This window comes from Antechinus flavipes, chromosome 4 (genome assembly GCF_016432865.1).
Source record: "Antechinus flavipes isolate AdamAnt ecotype Samford, QLD, Australia chromosome 4, AdamAnt_v2, whole genome shotgun sequence".
NCBI classification, from domain to species: domain Eukaryota; kingdom Metazoa; phylum Chordata; class Mammalia; order Dasyuromorphia; family Dasyuridae; genus Antechinus; species Antechinus flavipes.
This window is the reverse complement of record NC_067401.1, coordinates 196376149-196403333: the sequence shown is the minus strand read 5'-3', so window position 1 is coordinate 196403333 and position 27185 is coordinate 196376149. Positions and strand designations below refer to the sequence as shown.

Below are 27185 nucleotides of genomic sequence, written 5' to 3'. Positions count from 1 at the left end.
ATGTAAATTATTTTAAATTATTAAAATTAAAAATCAAATTAAAATTTATTAAATTAATAAAATTAAAAATTAAATTGAATTAAAAATCAAGATGTTTAGCTTCAGTTTTCTAATTAGACTTATGTTTCCAGAAATGCTTGTTGACAATAAGAGACCTATATTACCTCCTTTTTCTCAATGCAAGTTTGCATATACTAAATATCAAGCTCTTACATTATAAAATGTGCAAACTTTCAACAAAATGAAAAGAATTATGGAATAAAGTACGCTGTGAAGATTAAGTGTTGACTTTAAACAAATAACCACTTTCTGTAGAAAAATTTGAGAAATCTCCATAACTTGTAATATAACTCATGATTTCAAACCAAATCCATGCTGACTCTAAATAGTTATTTTAGACTGCAGGTGACCACTGAGTGTTGAAAAGTGTATCTGGTGTCAGTTAGGACTTATCTGAATGAAGGGAGTGAATTTGTAGTGAGTTGAGAAAATTTATTTTGGGATTTGACTACTTACAGAATTTGTGTGAACATTGAGGAAATGGATGATGATGGGATCCACTCAGAATAATTGGTCTCTTACTGGTGGTTGGTGAAGGCAGGAGGTTGATAGGGGTTATCAGTTTGAGGAAGGACTATTTAAAAAACTTATTAGGGGCAACCAGAACTTTGGAGAATACAGAACCAGCAACAGAATAAAAGTCACAATGTAGGCAGATGGCTGGCTCTGTGACAAAAGAGTTGGGTCAGAGGATTAGAAAAAAAAGAAGAAAAAGTATTGACAGGTGATTGATTGTAGAGCTCAGACTGTTGCCTCTAGTACTGTATGAACCAAGAGGGAAGCAGCTTAAGTTTTCAAAATCAAGGGAAAATGGTAAAATGGATGTGGAGACCGAGTCGTGTATCATAGGTAATCTGTTAAGCTAAAAAATAAAGAGTCAAGTGAACCAATGAAAACATTTATCACCATATGCATTTTTAATGGCAAAAAGTAAAAACAAACTTTACATAAAATTTGATTTATATACATTCTTTACAGGATGGAAATATTTACAAGTTTGCAATATATTAAGTTACTGTAAATAAAATTTTGTTAGCTGTGTATTTGATTAACAACCACAAATATTCATAGCATATGGAGTTCCAACACTTACATCACTAACTATGCACAAATTACTACCACCTTACTCAGTCTCAGTTTTCACAACACACCCAACTTCTCCAAACAAAACAGAGTACTGATAATGAACTGCAGCTGCTTCCAGGCTCCAAAGCAAAGAGCGAGCCCTGACCTTCCAGAAATACAAAGAAAACAATACCTCCCTGCCAGGTACCCTCTTCATTGATTTCTAAAGGGCTGATAATTCGGCCTGGATTTTCTGGGCCTCTCAAATTCTTCTCCTTTATTGTGCATGCCACTGGCAATGGATGACAGGGAAAGGAGGTGGTCAAATCCCAATTGCTTTTACTACATGTTCAAAACTGAAACTGATCAAGTAGCTTTGGGAAGGGGAAGAAGGTTGAAGCCCTATTTGTTTGAAATGAGACTTCGGATTATCTGTGGCTTCCATTTATCTGTCACTCATACCACAGATTACAAAATTTAAGTTAGCAAAACCTAACTGACTGGAAGGGAGTCAAGTACAGTAATAGGAAAAAAAAAAGCCACTGGCTGTAGGTGGGTAAAGGTGGCTTACTGGACGCTTTTTCTAATATCACCATTCATGAGCTTGTTTCCTCTTTCTGTTCGAGAGCCTTTGCAGCAGTGAGTTGATAAGTATCTGTTGACTGACACACACTAAGAGGTGGAGAAGTGGTAATTATATAAGCAGAGTCACAATAACACATGTATCTACTTACCAAAATTATTTAATAACCCTCACCAAAAAAATATGGAAGTTTTAAGGTCTCAAGAAAAACAATGGCAAATCAAAAAAACTCTCATTTAAATTATTCAGGCTAAGGAAGTCAAACAGCAATAGAGCCAGATGTCCCGAAGTGCTGGGTGGATGATTTCTGAGCATGACTAGCAGACTAGCACTTAAGCCCTCACTGCTTACAGGGTGTGGTACACTTGGATGTGTCATATAAGAGACAACACCTGTTAAGTCTTCCAAAACTTACTCCCTCCCCTAGGAATATTTTTACAGTTACAGGATCTCAGTGAGGAAAAGGTTTACTGGATAGTTAATATGTGCCTCCTATTTCGACAGATTCTGCTTACCTGACTCCCATACTTTAGACCATGACAGGCAGCTTGGAGTTGTGACTGGAGTCCAGACGGACATCTGGCTGGTTGCACCACTTTGGAATCCTAGTTTACTAGCCTTGCAGAGGTGGAACAACAGAGATCATTCTAGGCTTTTTTTTTTTTTTTTAAATGTGCTGGTCAGTTTTCCTGAACTATGTTTTTCCCCCTTTAAAAATTGTTTGTTATATAGCTCTCTGGGAAGGAATGGGAAGGCTACATTGGGAAAAATAGATAACATTAAAACAAAAAGTATCATTAACTATTTCTGGTTAAAAAACCTGGTGTAGTAAGGCCCAACTGAGAATAAGATTCAAACTCCTCAGAATGATGGCAGTGTGATAGCTTGACAGATGGGCACCATCTAAAATTTTCTCCATCTTGCCAGAGAGTTGTTCAGGCCTTCAACATCTCAGTCCATGAGTTGGCTGAGAGTACAATAAGACTGGGAAAAGGAGGGTGTGTCTCTTTCTACAAATTTGTCTTTCTCTACCTAAATATTCTGGAATTGCAGTCTCTTGGAATCAGTGCTACAGAAAGACCAAATTTTTGGAGGAGTGGATAGAGAAGTAAATGCTGATAGCAGTGGATAAAAGCACACTACCACCACAGCCTTCCCATTTGACATCAACTTTTAAGGTTGTATATTTTCCTCAAGTCAGGAACTTTTCAGGAATCAAACATAAAAATTGTTAACTCAAAATCTTACAAAGCAATTTAGGAATAGAACCTTGTTTATGTTATAAAACCAGCACTGGGACATGTAGATGACAGAACCTGGAAGTGAGTAGATAGATCTCTTCTATTTCTAACAGGAGTTCAAAAATAGAAGCAGACTCCATTTCCTAATCCCAGGAATTACATTCAATGTCTCTGCAACTAGGTACAGCTTTCTACTTCATTTTCTGACTTCATTGCCCACATCAACTCTCCTTTCCCGATTTGGCCTTTTCCAACTATGTAAAGCAAAACAGAAAGAGAAGGAAAGAGACTAGACTTTGAATACCCAGTATAAAAACTTAAAGCTTTACCTTTTTAACATTAAAGGATACCCACCCACAAAAAGAAAAAAACCCCAAAGTTATGAATTCTAGTATTGACTGCCTACTGTCATTCTCCTTGCAAGATACTAATGGTTTTGAAATCACTGCTCCTTTCTGAAGAGGACCTGGTCATGGAAGGTTCCCCCTCTTCTGGGAAAGGAACAGAGAATGATGAAAAACAAATACGAGCGCGAACTTCAACTAAAACTGGCCATACCCTTTCTGGCGATACCTGAAAGCACCTGGACCTGGAGAACTGTCTTGGTCAAGACCATCTTCTAACTACCAGGTTGTGTGTCCAAATTTGAGATTGTCATAAGAGACACAGAACTTATCTCACTTTTATCCTTTGTATTTCCTTCAAGAAGATTCTTGCGAATAAATTTTTAATAAGTTTTTTAATCCCCTTTCCCCCATCCCTCTTTTTAGCTGCTTTTTATGTGTTGTCTTTATATATTAGATTAAAAAGTCTTTGAGGGCAGGGATTTCCATTTTTATTTGTATCCCCAGCACTTGGCCCAATGCCTGACACATGGTATGTACTTAATAAATGCTAATGACTAATAAATTCTAAAGCCTTACACCAGCTTTCATGCCTTTCCCCTCAAGATGGCCTAATTCCCTTTGATATTCAATTGATTATTTTCTTATTCCATTCCTTGACTATATTAAATGACTACTTGAATTCTACAGAAGGCTGTTGTTCTGTTTATAGATGTCCTCTATACCAACTAACACTTTGCCTTTAAGAATCAGTATTTCCCACTATCCACAGTTCTTTGCATCAAAAAAAAAAAAAAAGCATAGTCTCTTCTCCCCATGCCTTCGCAAATAAGTTTCTGTGGGTTGCTATGGTCAAAAAGGAAAATCACCTGGTAGTCTATCTTCTGATTATCATCAGGCCTCTATCTTAACAGAATTCTAGGCTGGAGTCAGGATCAGTTTCTTTCAGAGCTTCCAACTAATGCCCTTCTTCGCAAATGAATGTTAAAAGGCCTGCAAAAGCTTGTGGTCTCAGGACAGCCTCTGGTAAGTCAGGGTTCACCTCCAGAGTCCACAATAGGACACTGAAGGAGGATGTGAGTGTGAGGTAAAAGACACAGGCCAATGAATGATCTCTAGATCTTAGACCAAACTCCAAGAAATAGAAAGCTCTGGAAATCAGCATTTCTACTATCTCTATGCTATCCTCATTTTTTATCTCAATAGAGATATTTTAATCTAATAAAAAGGTCCAAAGTCAACTGGATTATATGCCAAAGCAGTCAAACTCAAAAATAAAGATAAAGCTAATTTCTAGCAATGAAATTCTCTCTGCTTTGGGAAAATGAAAGCCTGATCTTGTCCCATGTACAGGTCTCGTTATGCAGCTTCAGTCAACTCCCATTCTTGATAATCGTGCATCTGAAAGCCAGGGACAGCCAACTTAGTTTGTATCAAGTACTATTAATAGTGAATTTCAAAGAGGTCTTAGGTAGATGCTTCGTCATGGCATGAAAGTGATTCCAGGTAAACTCAAAGGCACTGCTAATGGAGTGTAAACTCTGGCAGGTTCTCCCAAGCTGTTAAGGCTCTGAGCAGGGTCCCAGGTTTGGAACAGACAAAACTTACTTTCTGAGGACCAGAGCAGAAATAAAGAGGCACAGCAGCCATAGGCTGATCACCAGGCAACAAAACCTATCTTGGCCACAGCAACCCATCAAAACACATAAAATTTTAAATGGCCCTTCAATCCAGTCTCTAAGACTCACTTTTCAGACCATCAAGCAAACAGCTTCAAAACAATGGTAAAATTTGGAAGTCTCTATTATTTCTAATAACTTTGTCACAAAAGTCTTTTGTGGAACTGGCAAAATCACAGCTACAGAAACATCACCATCATGGCTCACTTTTCAATGGTGGGTCTGCTAAGACCTCTCTGCTTAATCCGTTCAAACACACTGTTTCATGTAAATGTGGCATTCCCCAGAGCCTTTGAGCTTAGTTGGAGGCACATGGGATGGAGGGAAAAAGCCACAGATCTGGAGTTAAAGCCCCTGGGTTCAACTCCTGCCTCTGCCCTCAACTGTCTAGGTAACTCTGGCCCCTCCATTTCTTTCGTAATCTCTCAAAAAAGGGACTAAATGAGGTCTCTAAGTTCCCTTTCAGTTCTGAATAGGCTCTAAATGCTTATGATGTCACTACATTCTTATTTGCTTTTCCAAGAGATAAACCCAGACAGCCCAGCCACCAGAACATTTATCGTGGAGCAGCATTTCAAAGGCAGGGAAAAAATAGGTACATACCTGGCTGGAGGTACCACAAATAGCTAAAGCCAAGTCAATAAATTAAATTTTCCTGCACACTCCAGATGGAGGGAGCTCTGAGCAACTCTTCATATTTGCTTAAGCTCTTCTGAATTTTAAAAGTGATCCTGAGTCATGATGCTAAAATATTTTCTACAAGGAGATACTGGTATAAAAAGGGACTGCTTTTTTTAACCAGTGGTTCCACATAATGTAATCCATTACTTTTTCTAGTCTAGGACAGTTTATCAAGTATAATTTGGGATGGGGTTCAAAATGACTCACCCCCACAGAAGCTATGGAACTATCAATCTCAATTCTTATGTGTCCTTTATAAAACAACAGATAGGAATATAATATAAGGAATCAAATTAAGAAGAAGAGTCCAGATGACTCACAGGACAGAAGACTCTGGAGAATTGCCCTCAACACTAGTATCTTTACTCAGTAACAAAAATCTCTAACAAAAAGATCTGTTCTATATGTTGGCTTTCTGCAGCACCAAATGCAATTACAGGATGATCTTGCTGTCTTTTTCTGAGCAATGGTCTACCCATCCACTAATGTCTTAAAATTTCAAGAAAGGCAATAGAACAAGAAATGAGCCCTACTATTTACACCATACTGTTGGTGCTGAATGACAGCATTTCAAAACAATTTTTACTAGACTCAAATGCCCAACCAAAGCAAACAGTTTATAAGTCTGAAAAAAGCAACAACCCACCTTATTTCTCAATAAAACTGCAGCCTCACACCCCACCACATTAGTCAGCCAACAATCCATGTCCTGAGTTCCTCCTCTAACCACACTATGACATCAGCTTGACACATCTGTAAAACATCTTTCACAGAAGAAATTCAAATCCTAAAGAGCAAGGCCAAGGAGGAGACTGCTTCCCAGGCTGGCTTACTTTAGCAATACTCCTCCCCTGCCCCCAAGACTTTTTGGTAAAGCAAAACAGAATCCCTTGACATGGGTGGGATCATGAGATGTGTTACTTAGAAAACAAAGATTAAAAAAAAAAAAAAACTAAAACCCCCAAACTGGAGAATATGAACAGCTTGGGAGACTATTACCCCTAGAAACTGCCTGATCAAATTACCATCAGGCTCCAGTCAGAGTATGAAATCTCTTAAGGTCTCTAGAAAAGATATTGGGAAGGAAATACACTTCCTAAGTGTGCTGAAAAAAAATTGATTGCTCAAGATTTATCTTACTAATATAACATGGGCTATACTCTATAGTCAATAATAGTCGGGTAACAATGAAAGCATTCCTGAAGGATGCTCTACTATAGATCTGGAAAATATGGAAGCCTAAACAAAATCTCAGGAGAGAAGGACCTAAAAATGCTTGGGAAAGAAGACAGTTTTGCAGTTCCTGTGTCAAAAAGCTGAAAGTGGTAAACAAAGAGTTAGCAAGAAGGGTAGAATCTATTCCCCCTTCTCAGTGGAATAATGGTGGGTCTCAGCTGCAAGATTCAGGTCAAACAGGTGCCATATCTTTTTGAGTATTCCCTCTTCTTGAGAATTTTCCAAGGTGTCAAGACAATATTTGGAGTCCATCAAGAACACAGACTTTAGTCTAAGCAGCCTATGGGAAAGTGAATTCTTCACAGTCTATCTATAGAATGAGTATGACTATTATCATACACAAGACTACAATGAGCACATCAACTAGCTGAATCACAGAATCATACATGCAAAGGGAAAACTACTAAGTAACCAACCCCTGAAAAGAAATTTCTTTGTTTCGGTCTTTTTTTATTTCCCGCCCCGCCCACCCAATCAACCTGATCTTCTCTTCAGCTCTACCAGGTTCTCCTGGGACAGAATCCTGTTTCTCTACATTTCTGAGTTGGTGGTTCCGTCACAGATCACCAAGGGCTCTGTTCCTCTTGGTCCAACACTTATCTTCCAATGATCCACGCTGGCATAACCTTTGGGAGCAAATAACAACAGGGGAATCATATCATTTTTATTTGGTGGTGCAAAAGACAGGTACATTATCAAAAACTAAAAAAGTCAGTCGTGAACTGAATGATGCTCCAGCACATTATAAGATATCACTTCTAATGGTCTATGAGTCTATTTTGATGTAAATGAACAGAGCACATAAAGGAAATTATTTGCTAACCCTTTTATTACTACCTTTTATAGAGGCTTGTGGCACTGTACAAAGCCCTGAATTTCCTGTCAGAATTTACAAAGTAGAAAGGGCTGATATAGAAGGTAGCATCTTTTGCCTCAAAGGAGACCTTCACGAAAAATTCAGGTAACCATTTTTCAGATACAATGTAGAAAGACCAACCTTTTCAGGTAATAAATTGGACTGAATGGCCTCTAGGTCTATATGATTCTGATTCTGGATGCTAGGTTCAAGTTTTAGCTGTAACAATAACGAGTTTGTGATTTGGGGTAAGATTATTTAACTTCTCTGGAACTTTATATACAGGAGTTAAAATCTGTACCCTTCCCATATCATAAGTTTGTGAAACATCGTATATTCTCATTCATATTCTCTCTGTCTCTCTGTCTCTCTCTGTCTCTCTCTCTCTCTCTATATATATATATGTATGGATGTATGTAAAATAACAATGCTAATCTGCTATTATGTTTTCAAGTTCAAGAAACCTTTTATACTAAAATAGTTAATTATAATTAATCCAGGTAAAGTGTAAAGTAATACAGCAGCAATTTAATACCCTGTTTAGAACAATCATGGATTTATAATTTATAATCATAGGATTTATAAATGGAAAAACATTTGAGATCATCTACTTCTAACACATACCCTCATTTTAACACATTTCTCACATTTTACATGTGAGAAAACTGAGGCCTAGAGAGATTAAAAGATATGTAACTTTCCTTTCTGGGTACCACTTTGAGGGCTTATGAATGAGGAATTATGAATTATGAATGAATGAATATTTATGAGGTATAATAATAGTTTGTTTGAAGTGCTATGGATTTTCAGAACATAAAAACTGCATTCAATTTATTCAGGTAAAAAAATGTAATATTGCTAAACATCATTTTCAATGGAAAGAAAATAAGTTTAAAAATTTGAAATCTCTATTTAGGTCCTTTCTACTACAATAATTCTTGGTTATTTTTTATCATACCTGTGCCATTTTTCCCCCCACTACAGATTCTTGAACTAGTTCAAATCAATGCTCATACTGTGTGCTATTATTATTAGGACTTAATTTTTAATCTAAAATGTAATTTAAAATTTTTAAACTTAAAATCTAAAATAAAATTTGGAATTTGATTTAATTTTGCATATTCTAAATTTTTCCTGAATTGATTGGTACAAGACGGGATAATGTGAAAGATAAATTTCTCTTCAATTCCATAACAAAATCAGTGTCTCAAGAGTTAAAAGTTAAAATGGAACTTGAGATATCCAAACGAGTACAATGTGTGTGACAAATGATCATACAGCCTCCTCTTGAAGACCTCAAGAGAAGAATTCTACCAACAAAAAGACAATAAAAATCCAAAAGAACAAAAAAGATATATAACAACAGGGTCAGTCAACAGTGTGACTAGCATTGGGTGCTTCAGACATCTGGATTGCATTTATTTTTGTAATGAGTATCCTCACAAAAAAAGTTCCATCTCATTCCTCTTCCTTCCTCCTCCTCAAACCAGTAAAACTCATTAAAAAAAAAAAATTGATTTAGGGGAATGGAAGCACAATGGACCTATCATAGCAAACACACACACACACACACACATACTCTCCCAGCACAAAATATGCTCCTTCTCCAAATAATTTTAAGCAAAACTGCCTAAAAGAGGAAGGAAGGCAGGCTCTCTGATTTTTCTTCAGAGCTCCATACATACCAATGTCCCCTGGCTCCAGCTGCATCACCACAGTATTACAGTGCTTTCTGCACTCAGTAGGAGGAGTGAGGTACATGATGCCCTCACCACTGCCGATGACAAATAGGTCATGCACTGCACGCATCTGTGGAGAGAGAGAAAAACAAGGGAGTTAAGGTCCATTGGCCAATTTGAATGCTACCATTAACTGCTCTCCGATTAAAAGCTGGGCACTGAAAATGAAAAATGTAATACTTCTACTTAGACTCTTTATAAGCTAATTTATAACTGAAGAGAAAGAAGAAGCATTGCAATAAGAAAAAAAAAAAGCTTGGGAACTGGGAGAAATCTGGGTTTGAATTCTGGCTAACATTTAATAGCTTTGTAATCTCAACAGAGTCCCTTAATCTCGATGAGCTTCAGTTTCTTCATGGAAATTGAGAATAAAAATCCTTGCTCTCCGGGTTATCATACTAACTATATAACCCGAGTCTCAGCTTCAGAATCTATAAAACAAGGAATATTTTATACTATCTAACTCATAAATACTACTGTGGAAAGAGCACTGACTCTAGTGTCATAGGATTGGGTTCCAATCCTACTTCTGATATTCACTAACTCTGTGAACCTCCATGGATCTCAGTCTCCTCTGTAAAATGATAGGGAGCTCCTGAGGTTGGACTGGCTAACCTGAGGTCCCATACAACTCTAGATTTATAAGCCACAAATATGCAGCACTATAGAAATATAACTAATTATCACTACAATGGAGCCTCACCTACTCAACTCCTACTCTTTTGGATATCTAGAGCAACAAGACAGGAGCCCTTGATCTGTGGTTCCTACCCATTATCCCCTCTCCACAGCCATGAGCCTCAGCTCCTGCCCAGGTTACCACCACCACCACCCCCCCCTTACACTAAAGCTCACTGCTACAAACCAGGGCAGAAAATCCCATTCCTACTGCTGTTGCCAAGGCAACATTCAGAACAATGGGTACAATGATAGCAGCAGGACTGAAGCTAGCAGTGGTCAGGGATAGGAAGTCATCTGGGCAAAGGGCCAGGGTAGGGAACAGAAGAATTATCATCCATATTTAAATTTTTTGCCTTTTGGGCCAATTTCTTATTTAGTAATTTAACAGACAAGATTCTATGATAACTGAGTGGAATGTGATGAAGGCCCTCTATCTATAGAGATCTTGCAGTCAGGTTTCTGAGCAACCTTACACAACAGGCTGATGTTACTAATCCTAATTTTTAAGTTAAGAAAAATGAGGTAAAAAAAGTTGGTCATCCAGAAATACAGGGTAAAAGGGAGATGAATTTATTATGTTCAGGGCTCTAAGTTCTATCCTCTACCAGCATAATGGACTCTTAAAGCCCTGACAAAAACTTAGCAGCACCATTTACTGGACTTTCTGGGACCTTAATCCTAGACAACATATTTTCATGAGTTTTTAAACTTCTCACATGGTAAGAAGGTGAGCACCTTATCCACAATGATTTCTCTCTTCAATAATGGCTACAAAAGATGGGCTAGAAGGAGGCCTTGGTGGTTTGGGAGCACTGCTATTTCCAAGGCCCTAATTATATCTCCCTTAGCCAAGAGTGGGGAATTTAAGGAGAAATGGTGGTCAAAATTGTTGTGGTTTGAGCTATCTGGACATGCTGCTTTTGCTCTCTCCCTTGAAAGTGCTTTGCTGCTCAAGTTAGATTGGCCTGCCTGTCCTGTGTATAGCAGCTGATAGAATGGCTACCTCTTGCAAGAATTAACAGGGGTAGAGGATTATCAAGCACACTGGAGACAAGTAGAAGATACTCTTAGGTAGAATGCACATAGCAAGCAAGTATGTCTTTCTATCTACTATGTGTATCATCAGCCCTGATGATGTAACAGGCCCAGGACCTAAGGAAAAAAGTTTTAGCTCTAAGATTCTCCAAGAAATCATACTTTAATGCAGTTTCAAGGTGAACAGAAGAAAAAAATGCCCTAATTCACTTATGTAGCTCTTCCACGTTAAATAACTCAAATGAGTAGAAAATGACCAAACAGAAAATGTCAACAAGAACGTAATCCTCAGAAAATGTTAGTAGAATCTACATAAATAAAACCCAATTAATGGCAAAGAACTATTCTCACTCTCCCAATATATAAAAGAGATTTTCATAACTCTCAAAGGTTATGCCTTGTTTCAAAAAATCCCTAGTTTCTTTCAAGCCTTTCTACATGAGGCTTCTCTTCATCTTCCAGGTAATGGTCTCCTCTCCAAAAATGACTTTCTATTTTTCTCTTGATAAGAAGGGTAAACTCCTTAGAGGGAAGGATCATTTTGCATTTTTTTTCTTTGTATTTTCTGGCACATTATAGACCATTAACAAATGCTTATTGCTTGACTTCTCACCTTACTCCCTAGTACAGGTGGTTGGTGGGCAACAAAGCAGCTTTTCAAGGAGGCGTCTTTGGGAAATGGCAAGGAATTGAACACAGGAAAAAGCTGATGTAGAATGTTTGTTCTATTCAGAGGTTTGCTCCTGTGAAATAGTAGACAGAAAAAAAAAAAAACATCATAGTGGGGGGAGTGGAACTTTTGCCATGTTCTAGAGAGCAAAATAAGGAAGGAATAGTGTGCAGTGGGTGGAAAAATAACAGGGCTTATCTTTAACATCTGTTCCATTAAAAATAACTTATATAAATTATTTAACAAACCTAACACAAAAGCATTCAACCACAATTTGTACAAGAGGGTGGGATGTTGACTAAGCCCAGCTAAAATAACATGAAGAAAGTAGCAAAAAAACAACTTATTCATCTCATGTTGGAAAACAGATAGAAGTGGCCAGGAGGGGGAAAGAGGAAAGAAGAAAAAAGGGAAGGATAGGGGGCTGGAGGGAAAAGACACTAAAAAAAGAGTAAGGAAGAAGAAGAGAAAAGTGCTACCCCAATGCACAGATAATACAAACTTATCTCTTCTTTCTTACCCTCTTTCTTTGGTGCAGTATAGGGAGGGAACAGAAAATGAATTTAAATCAGCTTGCTAAATGAAGTCACCTTGCATAATTGGGGATGAAAACTAATTCTTGCTTTGGAGAAATATGAGATAGGAAGAGGAAGAGCAAATTATCAGCAAATTTCATAAAAACAAGTGGGGACAAAAAACCCTTTCTCGCTTTTTTCTGAAGATATTTTCACTCTCAAAGAAAATGGGCTTCCCATCCCCCTATCCCAAGAAAGAAACAAAATTCCAAAGGCAAGGACCATAGTCTCTATTTGTCTGTTACTTTTTAGCACTTAATCTGAGCTCCACATAATGTACAAACTGAAAATTGCTTCATATCACACCTTTTTCTGTTCATCAACTCTAATCATTATATTTTTAAACTCTGCTTGAAAATATCATGCACTTCTTTATGTTCCTTCCCAGCATCCAGGCATTCTTGAGACTCACCAAGGGAAACTAAAAGGGAAACGCTGATGAGGGAAACAATTCCACCACCGGGCTAATATTCCTTCTGAGATCCCTTCTGTCAATTCTGGGTACTGGCACTGAAAAAGCTGAAGATCCTTGGATGACAGAGACTGTCCAGTCTTAGGCAAAAACAAAAATAAAGCAAAACACAAGACAAAAGTCATTACTGGTTGTTGCTGGGAAGACCTGGGAACCTCCTTATTTTTGCCTAATCAAAAGAACCAGGTTTCTTTTTACCTTGATCAGCAGAGGTTGGAGTTTCTCAAATTGGGGGGGTAACTGTGACAAGAGTGGTACCACTTGGAGGCCTGTAATCAATGCACAGCCAGTGCAATTAGGAGGAATGGTGGCGTTGTTTGGGTTGCAGTCTGTTTTCCACCAGTCATCACATTCTAAAGGAAGGTAGAGGGAAGAAACAAATACAAAAAGATCAACATCTAGTAAAGTCCAAAGTTTCATAAACAAAAGCCAAATATACAAATACAAATTTTAAAAGCCAATGACATGGATCAGAAGTGCTAGCCACAGAGCAGGTGTCACTAGCATGTGGCAGTTCTCTCCAACCTTTTCCATTACATGATGCCTCTACAAATTTTTCAGACCACAAAATGGCAAAGTGAAAAGACATACCTACATGTGAATATGCATAGGAAAAAAAGATTATGATAAAAGAAGGTGTGAAAGAAGAGAAAGCTGGAGAGAAAAGAGATTTGATTCACTAAAACTTTGTGAGGATAGAACCTCTGTGTAAAAAGCGAGGTACAATATACTTGGCTAGGTAATAAGCCAGTTCATTGATAGCTAGCAGATCATACTTTTTAAACTACTGCTTCTCAATTCAGACTAAAATCCATCATTTCTCCAGCTCATCAGCTCAGACTAGACATCTCCAAGATAATTCAACTGACTTGGCAAAGGTTTTATTAGTATTTTTTTCCTCCTACTATCAGTTTTGTTTATCATGTTCTATTATTTTATATTTTTGTTCCATTCTGGGGTGACTTGGTGTTTTCTGAAGAATGATTTTGTGTTAAAATGTAATTCAGGTCCAAAATATCTTTCAAAATATGGTCTCATTAAAACTCAAGAAAACAGAGAACATTAAGCCCAAAAGATAACTGATATGTCAAATCTGGGTGATTTTAATCCCATTCTTAATTAGCCTGCTTTTAGCCTTTCTCACCTCCAAAATATTTTCTGGAGTCTAAACCTAAAGGCAGCAAATACTTTTTTCCTTTTTCTTCCCTTTACAATGAATATCTGTTAACAAAATCACAATTTAATGTGGCTTTTAAACAGCTTTGCTAGAACATCTTAGTTGTCATAAGGATAGTATCTATTATTCTCCTGTGTTTTTCCAGCATGTCCTTATTTGCAGGCAGAAGTCTTATGCTCATTAGCTTTATAGTGACAATATCTTCTCTAAATCAAATAGCCTTTTCCCCCTACCACCAGTAATGTCTAACAGCTTCCTTTAAGGGCCGAAACTTGAGGGAGATGATTACTGTCCAATCAAAGCAGATGTCAAATAAATGCCTAGAAAGATACTTCAGAAATGGTAATCTTGCCCATTTTCTCCCTCCACCACCTTTATTCATATTGTGTCTTATGCATGGAATAGGATGGCTGGGTCCTACTACATTTTTACTTGATGTACCTGATACTTCCAGCTAGAAATTAATTCTACTTCCAATCTCACAGAATTTGGACTTCTGCTTTGTCCTTAATTCTTTGGGTTTTTTTTTTTTAACTTATGTGCACATTTTATCTCTTCTATTGGAAATACACTGAATAAAGGTAAGGGCTATGGCTTATTTTATCTTTGTATTCCTCAACAGAGGCTTAGGCTTGCCGGATGACAAATGTGGAAATAGGTTTAGAAGAATTGCACATATTTAACCTATATTGTATTACTTCTGTCTAGGGGAGGGTTTGAGGGAGGATGTGGGAGAAAAATTTGGAATATAAGGTTTTGCAAGGGTGAATGATGAAAACTATCTTTGCATGTATTTTGAAAAATAAAAAGCTACGATTATTTTGAAAAAATGAATCACAAAAAAAAAAAAAAAAAAAGGCTTGCTGAGTGTATTACATAGAGGTAGTCATACAATCTAGGATCAAGTCATCGCCCTAACACCAACAATAAAAATGATGATGCTAGCAATTCTTTGGTACATGCTAACTACTAGGGGAGCTAGGTAGAGCATTGAGACGGAAGTCAGGAAGATTCACTTTCTAAGTTCAAAGCTAGACATTTACTTGCTATTTAAAAGACCTTGAACAAGTAAGTCACTTCAATGCTTGCCTCTTTTTTTTCATCTGTAAAATGAACTAGAGAAGTATATGGCAAACAACTCCAGTATCTGACAAGAAAAAAACAAAGAAGTCACAAAGAGTCAGACAAGACAAAAACAACAACCACTATGTGCCAGATATTGTGCTAGGCACTTTACAAATTTTATTTCATTTAATCTTCACAATCCTGGAATACAGGGACTTTTAGTTATCCCTATTTTTCACATGAAGAAACTGAGGCAAAGAGAAGTTGGGATTACACATCTGGTGTCTGAGGTCAAATTTTATCTCAGGTCTTCCAACTCGAGGCCTGGTGCTCTAACCACTACAGTGATAGCTACCAATCTGGCTATGTGATCCTGGGCAAATCTTTTGTTTTAGAAAATGTGACACCTTGCCTTGGAAGAGTGAGTTCCTTTGCCAGAAAATATCGATTAAATAACAGATCAAATTGCTTTCCATTTTCTGTCAGTGCTTGGCCCACAGTAAGCAGACGCTTAACAAGTGTGGACCTAAATTCCAAATAATGTTCTGATCTCTATGCCAGGCCAAAGATGAAAGTGTATTTCATTTTTCTTGAATTTTCCAACATGTTTCTATGTCTATTTCAATGATTTCTTGTAAAAATAAAAAGAATAACATTTGAAAGACATATATTAAGGTACATCTGGGAAGACTCCAAAAAAAGATGTCATATACTGACTATCTCCTTCGGGCATCAAGAAAATTGGGTTTTTGTCCTGAACTTGCTACTATTAGTCTCTGGGCCCGAGTTCTTTATAAAATAAAAGGGCTGTGCAGAATGATCAATAAGGGCTCTTCCATCTTTAATATCCTATGATTATAATAGCCATTTTAAATCAAGTATAAATGGCTAGCTATGATTAAACAGCTTTTTCACCCATGTTCATCTCCCTCCATTTCTCTTCTCTCCTTTTCCATCGTTCTCTTTCTAGCTTCAGTTCTTTCCAACAGCCTTTTCTCACCTCCACCTCCCTACTGCTGTACATTAAATTTTTTCTCTTTTATTCTGTTTGCTGCTCTCTCTTCACCTTCTCTCCTTTCTTTACCACATGGCCTACTTTTCTTATCTTACTTGGTGGTATCCTCCTCTTACTTCAAGTGCTAGTTCAGTTCTAATAGACTAAAACATTTCTAAGTAGTCTTGTTGCCTTAACTCTCTCCCTCTTCAATTCATTCTTCAGACAGGTGCCAACATGATTTTCCTTAACACAGGTCTAATCACATCACATTTCCTACTTAATAAAATCTAGTAGTTTTCTACAGGATCAAATCTAATTTAGCATTTAAAGCCCTTTACAACCTTATCCCAATCTAACTTTCTTTCCAGACATTCATTATTTCCTTTCTTCTTACTACAGTTCTGCTAAGCTGGTGATCTTGTTTCTCATTTAGGCATTCTCATTTTTTCTTTTGTGTGACTTTTGTATATCTTGTCATCCAGGCCCAGACTTTTTCTCTAAATCTCCTTTCCTCCAAAGTCTGCTCAAGTACCACATGAGGTCCTTCTTGATTTCCAAATTTCTAGCATCCTCCCTTTCAAAGTTGCCTTGAATTTTTATTCTATAAACATTCTATATTTATGTATATATAAATAAATCAAAACACTGGACATGGAGTCAGGACAACCTAAGTTCAAATCCTGCCTCAGGCACTTACTAGCTTTGTGATCTTCTCTTAGGCTGCCTCATCTATAAAATGGGAATAATAGTATCTATCTTATAGGGTTCTGAGGATCAAATGCAATAATATATGCTAAGTGATCTACAGATTTTAAAGCATTATAAAAATGTTATTATGCCCATGTTGTCACTTTTAATAGAAACAGAATTCTTTTAGGTCAGGCATTATTTCATTTATACCTATCTCTAGCTCTAATAGCTCCTGACATACAGTAGATACTAATAAATGCTGGTTTTTTGACTAATTCATTTCTCAAACCCTTGTTTTTCATTCTAGCATGTCCTAAATTGTCCTCTTTTTGTGAAGTTGTACAGACAGTATGGAACAGGAAGATATGAGTCCAAATCCCACTTCTCATCACTTAACAGTTGTGTGATTCTGAACAAATCATTTAATCTTTATGTGCCTCAATAGTCTACTAAATAAAAAGTTGAGATTTTCATTTGTGAAGGGAATTCCCACACTGGAATTTCCTCCATGCTGAGTGTCACATCTCAATTTTATCTTTCTACCCCTTACACATTTTTCTGATTTTAATTTTTTTCTTCTATTGCTACCACCTAGTGGTAAGGATTATAAACTACAGCATGACAGAGGAAAAAGGTTAACTTCAATTTAACTGATTCACAGTTTAATTTTTTAAAAATGATAAATTGTTCCACATCACTTAATATGTATAAGGATACTACACTTCATTTATGTGATTTTTTTTTTTGTAGTCAAGCAATCAAAAAGTTACAAATACCTTTTCCTTTAAGATTCAGAAAAGTTTAAACAGAATGTTATTTTAGACTTAAAATTCAAAAAAGGTGCTATGCAGATAAGGCAGTATTGGGGATTTGTCAACCAAGTGCCTGGTTTGAAGCTAATTATCATCTGCGGCAACTTCCCCTTCCAAATGATAATGCACAAATAAAACCCAATTGCCAGTTTCCTCCAATCACCAATGAGGAAACACCATAAATAAGTTCCTACTAGAAAACACACACCAGATCTGAATGGATAGATTTATCACGAGCTACGAGAAAGAACATACAGAAAGGACATGTAAGTCAACACTGTGGGCAGAGAGACCTCTGATTTGCATCATCCTGAAAGCGTTCCTCTTGAAAAGTCCACCATATCTCAATAATAATTTGTTTTGTGGCTCAGAGACAAGTACTTAAATGAGAATACCAGTTTCAAGCTTTGGTGTTGGTTTGCAAACTTCTGACTCAAGGGAGAGGAAGGAATCACCTAACACCTGATGAAGCTTCTTTGTTGTTTCTACCCAAAATATGTCTGCTCATTTGTTCATTTTTCCTATCTCAGTGTTAGTTTGGCAGTAGTCAACATCTTGCTTCAGAGGCATAGCTCTTTGCCAAACCACATGATCTTGTTTTGACAGTGGATCCCATTGTGCTGCATTAAAGGAATGACTCTCCCCAAGCAGCTGGGCCAAGGTTTCATTTACCCCGACAAACAGCTGTGCAGTTCTATATGTCTGATAAATTAGATCTGAATAACAAATAGATAAATTAATTATTCAAAAATCATTTTTGTTTACATCAGCTCCAGGGAGAATACCAGAAAGGATAAAATGCACACTGCAAAAAAAAAAAAAAAAAAAGGAATTAAAACTATATAAGTAAGAAAGTAAGCATGTAGTAATTTTAAATGGCTCACATTTATACATTTAAATAGAACAATGCAGTAACAACTCTAAGGTAGAAAGCACCCTGTGAAATATATAAGACCAAGAGCCATTTTTGGTCAAAGGACGTGAAAAGGTTGAGCTGATTCATATATCTAGAAAAAAAAGTAAGCTATACATAAGAATCACAGTTTCATGGGCAACCTTCTCTGAAACTACTAGCTGAGATTTGTCAAGTTTATAATTTTTAAATTGGGGGAAAAAGGATTACAAACTAAACAAATATATAAAAGACTACTCCTAATTAATAGGAAAAATACAAAATAATTGAACTTTTACTCACCCCTAGCAAACTGATGAAGATGAGAAAAAAATATTAATACTGGAGAGATTACAGGAAAGAAAGGCATAGTATATCAGAACTGTGAATTGTTTTAATTATTCTGTAAAGCAGTTTGGAATTATGTTTAAAAGTGACTAAAATTGATGACAATACTCCCTAAACTAATCTTTAGTGCCATACCAATCAAACTCCCAAGAAACTATTTTACCAAACTAGAAAAAGATAACAACAAAATTGATCTGGAAGAACAAAAGGACAAGAATTTCAAAGGAATTAATGAAGAGAAAAGCAAATGAAGGTGGCCTAGCTGTACCTGATCTAAAACTATATTATAAAGCAATGATCAATCAAAACCATTTGGTACTGGCTAAGAAATAAAGAAGTTGATCAGTGGAATAAGTTAGGTTCACAGAACAAAATAGTCAATGACTATAACAATTTAGTATTTGACAAATCCAAAAGCCCCACCTTTGGGAATAAGAATTCACTATTTGACAAAAACTGCTGGGAAAATTGGAAATTAGTATGGCAGAAAGTAGGCAGAGACCTACACCTAATACTACATACCAAAATAAGGTCGAAATGGGTTCATGATCTAACTTAAAGAATGATACTATAAACAAATTAGAAGAACATTTTGATTATATTAAGTTAAAAAGTTTTTGTACAAACAAAATTAATACAGACAAGATTAGAAGGAAAGCAACAAACTGGGAAAACATTTTTACATCCAAAGGATCTGATAAAGGCCTCATTTCTAAAATACAGAGAGAATTGACTCAAATTTATAATAGCTCAAGCCATTTTCCAATCGATAAATGATCGAAGGATTAGAACAATTTTCAGATGAAAAAATTGAAACTATTTATAGCCACATGCAAAGGTGCACCAAATCACTAGATCAGAGAAAAGCAAATTAAGACAATTCTTGAGATACCACTACACACCTGTCAGATTGGCTAAGATGACAGGAAAAGATAATGATGAATGTTGGAGGGGATGTGGGAAAACAGGGACACTGATACATTGTTGGTATAACTGTGAATGGATCTAACCATTCTGGAGAGCAATTTGGAATTATGCCTAAAAAGTTATCAATCTGTGCATACCCTTTGATCCAGCAGTGTTTCTATTGGGCTTATATGCCAAAGAGATCCTAAAGGAGGGAAAAGAACCCTTATGTGCAGCCTTTTCATAGTGGCAAGAAACTGGAAACTGAATGGATGCCCATCACTTGGAAAATGGCTGAATAAATTGTGGTAAATGGATATTATGGAATATTATTGTTCTGTAAGAAACAACCAGCAGGATGATTTCAGAGAAACCTGGAGAGACCTACATGAACTGATGCTGAGTGAAACGAGCAGAACCAGGAGATCATCATACATGGCAACAAGACTATACGATGATCAATTCTGATGGACGTGGCTCTCTTCAACAATGAGGTGATTCAAACCAGTTCCACTTATGCAGTGATGAAGAGAGCCATTTACATCCAGAGAGAGAACTATGGGAAGAGTATGGACTACAACAGAGCACTCTCACTCTCTCTGTTACTTGCTTGCATTGTTTTCTTTCTCAGTTTTTCTTTTTCTTCCTTCTTGATCTGATTTTTCTTGTGCAACAAGATAACTATATAAATATGTATAAATATTGGATCTAACATGTATTGAACTACTTGCCAGCTAGGGGAGGGGATGGGGGTAAGGAGGGGAAAATTTGGAACAAAAGGTTATGCAAGGGTCAATGTTGGAAAAATTACCCAAGCATATTTTGTAAATAAAAAGCTTTAATAAAAAAAAAAAGTGACTAAAATTTCCAGACCTCTAACCCAGAAATCACTGTTAAGCATAAACATGAAGGAAGTGAAAAACAGAAAGGTACCACACATACCAAAATATTTATAGCAACATTTTTTTTTTTTTTTTTTTGGTAAAAGCAAGAACTGAAATCAAGTGAGATGGCCATAGACACTAAGGACAAGCTGGGAACATAAATATAACATTATGACTGTGCCATAAGATATTCTGAATGTGAAGACAATAGAGAGGAAGTATTTTAATTTTGTTGTTTGTTTTGTTGTAGTATAATGATCTCTAACCCAAGTATTTAGTCTGGATCAGCCTTAAACCCATTAAAGAACCTTGACTACCTCAAAAAGTTATGGTTATCCCCTCACTCCTGAGAGTTTTAGAAAAACAATGGTACAGTAGTCTACATGAGATTTCTTCCAAATATGCCCCAAGCATCCCCTAAATGTCCTGGTTTCCTGAACTGCTAAAAATCCTAAGGCATCTCACTGCATTGTACCAAGAGTCCTGTACCTCATTTTCAAAATGCACAATTCCGATGCATTCTCCTTTAACTCAAGTGCTTCCATACACAATATATTCTTATTTCTTTCTCTCAGAGGTATTCAGAATTCAGAAAAATAATGAGTTTTGAAATACACATTGGGAAATGCCAAGGGGAAAACACTACAATAGTCTAGGGAAAATAAGAAGCCATTTCAGATCAAAAGAACCTATTTCAATAGTCAGAATTAGTTCTACACAGGTGGGTAGGGACTTATACTCATTTAATCATATCCAGAAAAAAGGTTTAGATTCAACTGAAACAGACCCATAGGGGCAAAACACATGGTGAGACTTACTACCAAGAACTAGAACTTTGTAAACTATAGTTTGAGGCTACTGTAACTCAGTATCTCAAATTTCATCCTACTTATTATGACCCAAGTTTTCTCAAGTAAAAGAATTTCTTTCTAATATAAGAAATTTCTTAAATTATTCAGGAAGATTTCTTTTTTTCCCCATATACTACCCACACATGTTTTTAGCTAATTAAAAGGGCCATTTTCACCAATCAGTTCAAAGTCATTTCTACATCAAAAATGGGTAAGGGCTCCCTTCTAGCCTTTGAAATAAATGTTTAAATTTGTATTCTTCAAAAAACACTTTCCTATTAGCAACAAGCCATCAAGCAATTCTTGATCATCAAGCAAATTCAGTGATCATGAAACACAGCTCTTGTTTCTGATACTTTATACTTTATAAATATATATATTTGTAAATATATATAATTATATATATAATATGATATATATTAAATAAGTCAATAAATAGATGCATTTACATATAAAGTATACATATACTTTATAAAGCTGTTCCAACTTATCAACTGCAAAACCAAGTTGTGGTCCTATAGTCCTAAATCTCACCAGGATAAGGAATTCATTTTTACTGTCAATAAGGAATTTTTTAAAAGTCCCAAGACCAGACACAGGCCAGAATAAAATTTTAGAAATGAAACCATTCTTCTCTACACACTGCCTGATTTGGAGAAAAGTAAAAGACAGAGATAGGGTCTTGGGGCTCAATAACTAAGTCTCAGGCAGCTGAAAAGAACTCACTGGGGTTGGCCGATGATGTACTAAACAGCTAAACTTCTAGGATTTTGGGTTAACAGGACAAGACACATGCAGAATAATCTAATGACATACATCCAGAAAGCAAAAGCTTTTGTTATAGAATAAAATATTCTGGGGATATAGGAGGTCAGGAAGGTAAGAGTGAAATGTCATTTATATCTTTATTGCTCAATGTTAGGAGGCCTTAGACAGAAAGTTAAATCCATAGGGAGGAAGACAGAAAATAGTGTGGATCATGTTTAACCCAAACTAACACATCTAAAAGAATCCACAGCCAGTAAAACAAACAAACAAACAAACAAACAAAACACCGTCATAAAGAGAACCTGGAGATGGGAAGAGCTAAGATGGTGAAGGACGTGGCCAGAACTCTCTTCCTGGCTTCTCTCCGAATCAACACTAGATCAAGCTTCTGAAGAGAGCAACAGAATCCACAAACATTCAGAGTATAATAATTTTCCAACTCAAGATATCTTGGAAGGACTTCAGGAAAAGTCTGTCTCACTTGGGCAGGGGGAAATGCAGCCCAGAGCAAGTAAAGGGCAGGGAGGCCCAGTGCTGGGAATTTAGCAGGAGACTCTTAGACAAAAATATAGCAGCAGTGGCTACTCTTGTCCTGGTTCAGAAGGCCAGTTGATTAGCAGACTAGCTGTGAGACTTCCAATGCAATTACAGAAGACAAATTGTCAAGTCCCTGAACCCCAGCATGACAGGTTTTTGGCCAAGTTACTCAGTGCAGAGAGGAACCCTGCAGCACCAGCACAGTTAAGTGAGAAGTTCCCATCACCCTTCCAGAGGAAACTCAGGACAATCTCCTGATTGTCCTAGGAACAGACCTAAATCTTTAAAAACGAGCAAGGAAAAAAAAAAAAGCAAAAACAATTCTGACCACTGAGAGCTATTATGGAGAAAGAGAAGATCAGAACAGAACCCAGAAGAGGATAGCAAGGCAATATATGCATACTTCAGGTGACACCTCAAAGGGGATATGAAGTGGTCTCCTGTTCAAAAGGCTCTCTTGGAAGACTTCACAAAGAATTTTAAAAGAGAGAAGAAAAATGGGGAAAAGAAATGAGAGCTTCACAGCAGAGTTATTAAAAGTTTTGGGGGAAAAGCCAGCACAGAAATTGAAGAAAACAACTCCTTTAAAAAAAATAAATTTGGCGACACGGGGAAAAAAATGGCAAAGAAAACAACCTCTTAAAAAGTAAATTTGGTGAAATGGGGGGGAAAAAAAAACTCCTTAAAAAACAGAACTGGAAACATGGGGGAAAAAATTACTGAACAAAACAATTCCTTTAAAAATATAATTGGCCACATGCAAAAAGAGGCAAAAAAGCTAATTAAAAAAATAATTCATCAAAAATTAGAATTGAATTGATCACTAATGAACAGAACCAGCTACACCCAGTGAAAGAACACTGGGAAATGAGTGTAGACCACAACATAGCATTTACACTCTTTCTGTAACTGTTTGCTTGCATTTTTGTTTTTCTTCCAGATTATTTTTACCTTCTTTCTAAATCCAGTTTTTCTTGTGCAGCAAGATAAATGTATAAATATGTATACATATATTGTATTTAACATATAGTTTAACATATTTAACATGTATGGGACTACCTGCCATCTAGGGAAAGGTGGAGGGAAGGAGGGGAAAAGTTGGAACAGAAGTTTTTGCAAGGGTCAATGTTGAAAAATTACCCATGCATGTTTTGTCAATAAAAAGCTATAATAAAAAAAAATTAGAATTGGACAAATGGAAGTGAATGACCCAATGAGACATCAAGAATCAGTCAAAAAAATTTTTTCTTAAATGAAAATAGGAGAAAATGTAAAAAATCTCATTGGAAAAACAGATCCAAGAGACACAATCTAAGAATTTTTGGCCTACCTGAAAGCCAAGAGGAAAAAAACAAGCTTGGACAACATCTTTCAAAAAATCATCAAAGATAACTGCCCTGATATTCTAGAACCAGAGGATAAAATAATTATTGAAAGAATACACCAATCACCTCCTGCAAAGAGATCCCAAAATGAAAGCTCCAAGGAATATTGTAGCTAATTTCAGAATTATCAGATCAAGGAGAAAATACTGCAAACAGCCAGAAATAAATAATTCAAATATCAAGGAGCCACAATCAAAATTACCTAAGTCCTAGCAGTTTTCACATTAAAGGACTAGAGGGTCTAGAATATGATATTCAATGAAATAGGGGTTTTTCAATCATTTCTAATGAAAAGACCAGAGCTGAACAGAAAATATGATCTCCAGATACAAGACTCAAGAGGAGCATAAAAAAAGGTAAACAGAAGGGAAAAAACTTTGTTTTTTAAAGATTAATTAAAATATTTATATCCCTACATGGGAAGATGATAATGTGTAACTTTTGAGAATTGTATATTTGTCAGGGCAGTTAGAAGATCCTATACTTAAGAGAGGGTAGGTATAAGTGGACTTTAATGTGATGATATAAAAAAGAAATAAAGGATAGAAAGGGATTGTTCTGGAAGAAGAAAAAAAGGGAGATAAAATGGGGCAAATTACATCACATGAAGAGGCACAAGGATATTACAATTGAGGGAAACAAGGGAAGGGATGAGCATTGTTTGAACCTTACTCTTACCAAATTTGACTCAAAGAGGGAATGAGGGAATAACATACATTCTTAGTTATTATAGAAATTTGTCATATATATATATAGAGAGAGATACAGATATGGAAGTAGGAGGCTTAAAAGGAAAGGCGGAGGCTAATAGAAAGGAGGGAAGAAAGAGCAACTTTGCAACACATGACACACCATTTTCTAAGCATGATAAATATAAAAAATGTCTGAAATGAGGTTGAACTATTTACTTTTGGTTTCTGTGGAATGTAAGAAACCTGTATTTCAAGTGTCCTCCCTTCAATCATTTGGGGTTTATGTCTGTTTTATAAATCACATGGATGAAGAGCAAGATTTTACAAACTGCTTTGCTTCAAGAAGCATCATATTTGAGCAACAACAAAAAAAAGAGCAATAATTCACTTATTTTCAGAAGCTTACAAAAACAGTATTCTTTAGTAACCCAAAACATTTGTTTCTTAGAAACTCTTTCAACACTTTAAATACAACCTTTCCAATTAACAGAATACTTTCCAATAGACTCAGAATGGGGGGGGGGGGGAGAAGGGAGGGAGAAGAGAGGAAAGGTGTTTCATTTCCAACATTAAAATCTTACTGTATAGTAGATGGGAAAGATAAGAAGAATGCACCAAGAAGGCAAAGTGAGAACAAAGAGTAACTGGGGAAAAACACAACTCAGAAGTATTGGGGAAAGTGAATTAAAAGGGAAAAGACAAAGTTAATCAAAATATGGATTTAGTGAAGGAGAGACTGAGAAACTACACCTACCCTAGGAAAGACACTAGCTTTAGAAATGTCTCGGTACAACGACCGGAGAGAAGAGAATAACCCACTTAAATTACTGAAATACATTATATACTAGAATCACTAATGAATTTCCCTGAAGATCCAAACTCAGGAGTTTAGAAAATGATTTTCTCAAGAAGTGGAAGAGGAGGAAGGAGGGAGGGGGAGAAGGGAAGAGGAAACCACTAGAAAGCTGATTGTCAAGAAACCTGTCCTCCTCATTCTACATTTCAAACAAACAGGGCTATTTTACATGATTCTTAAATAACACTATTTCTCATCTTAGTGCCTTTATATAGATAATTTGCACTTCCCTTCCCTGTGTCACTCCATGTCTGGGTAGAAGTAGAAGAGAAACCATATTTATCTTCTTTTAACTGAACAATGGACTTATTAACTGTACTGTGTTCCTGAAATTTGCCTACTGTTCTTATATTTTAAGAAATATATACTTAAGAAAATATTTATTATACTCCAAACTGCAGACTGAGTGTGATGTCAAGTATTAGTTATGATCGACAACAATTACTGGGAAGAATTAAGGAACAGGGATTTGATGAAAAAAATTGAAATTTAAAAAAGAAAGTCCCTTATTTGTTTCTTAGGTACTGGCAGTGAACAAAATAGTCATCTTGTGGCATTTCATTTTCTCTTGTTTCCATCCTCAATGCCTAGCATGTAGTTGGAACTTATTAAGTATCTGATGGTTGATTAGATGCAGGAAACATGATTTAGAGGGACATCTGGCATTTCATCATTTCTCATAATCATCAACAACCATTACCTAGGGTCCAATGAGTACATTATATGGTAAAGAGGGGAGAGGTAAATGATTAGTTACTAAGATTTAGACTTTGTCCTTTGTATATACAAGTCACATTCAGATACCTATTTTTCCTACAGTATCTAAAAATACATGTTTGAAAGACTATTCTAATTATTTTCTTATCATAACATTTAAAATAAAACATATTATTAAAGATCACTCAATTTTACCTGCCCCTTTTCTCCTAGTCAAATTTACTTGCCCCTTTTCTCCTATAGACTCAACATTGTCAGAATTTCCTGATATCTAATTTCCTCTCATGAGAGTTCTTATTTAATCCTGACATGAATATGCCTTCTCCAATTTCTTTCAAAGAACTCTTCAAAATACTAACTTAACTGTGTTTATTATTTCCTAAAATTATTACACCAAGTAATTAATGCACAATATTTAGAAAGTCACAAACATACAGTTACAAGTTACAAGTTAAAACAGCATTTTTAACTGAATCAACCAAAATAATTAAGATCTAGCCATATTCAGGGCTGGTCATTACTGAGCTCTAGCTCCACATTACCAAGTGACTGCCCCACAAATATTCAGACTCAACATGTTCAAAATGCTGCTTTATCTTTCCCCCAAATTCTTATCTCTCTTCTTTATTTTCCTATCTCTATTAATGGCCCCACCAATGCTTTAAATCCCAATCAGTTGCCAAGTCAGTGA

General features: G+C 36.2%; 1 protein-coding gene across 2 annotated transcripts in view; it reads right to left on the bottom strand.

The window, feature by feature from the left end:
• Positions 1-954: 954 nt before the first annotated feature.
• Positions 955-27185, bottom strand: part of C4H6orf89 (chromosome 4 C6orf89 homolog) — a 40622-nt gene continuing 14391 nt past the window's right edge. For both annotated transcript variants that reach the window (XM_051996770.1, XM_051996771.1), the window contains exons 4-8: positions 13116-13270; positions 12858-12997; positions 11814-11943; positions 9431-9554; positions 955-7515 (exon numbers count right to left, since the gene is read on the bottom strand). In XM_051996770.1, coding sequence (XP_051852730.1) covers positions 7421-7515; positions 9431-9554; positions 11814-11943; positions 12858-12997; positions 13116-13270 — 644 coding nt within the window. In that variant the 3' untranslated portion in view covers positions 955-7420. The remainder of the gene's footprint in view (positions 7516-9430; positions 9555-11813; positions 11944-12857; positions 12998-13115; positions 13271-27185) is intronic.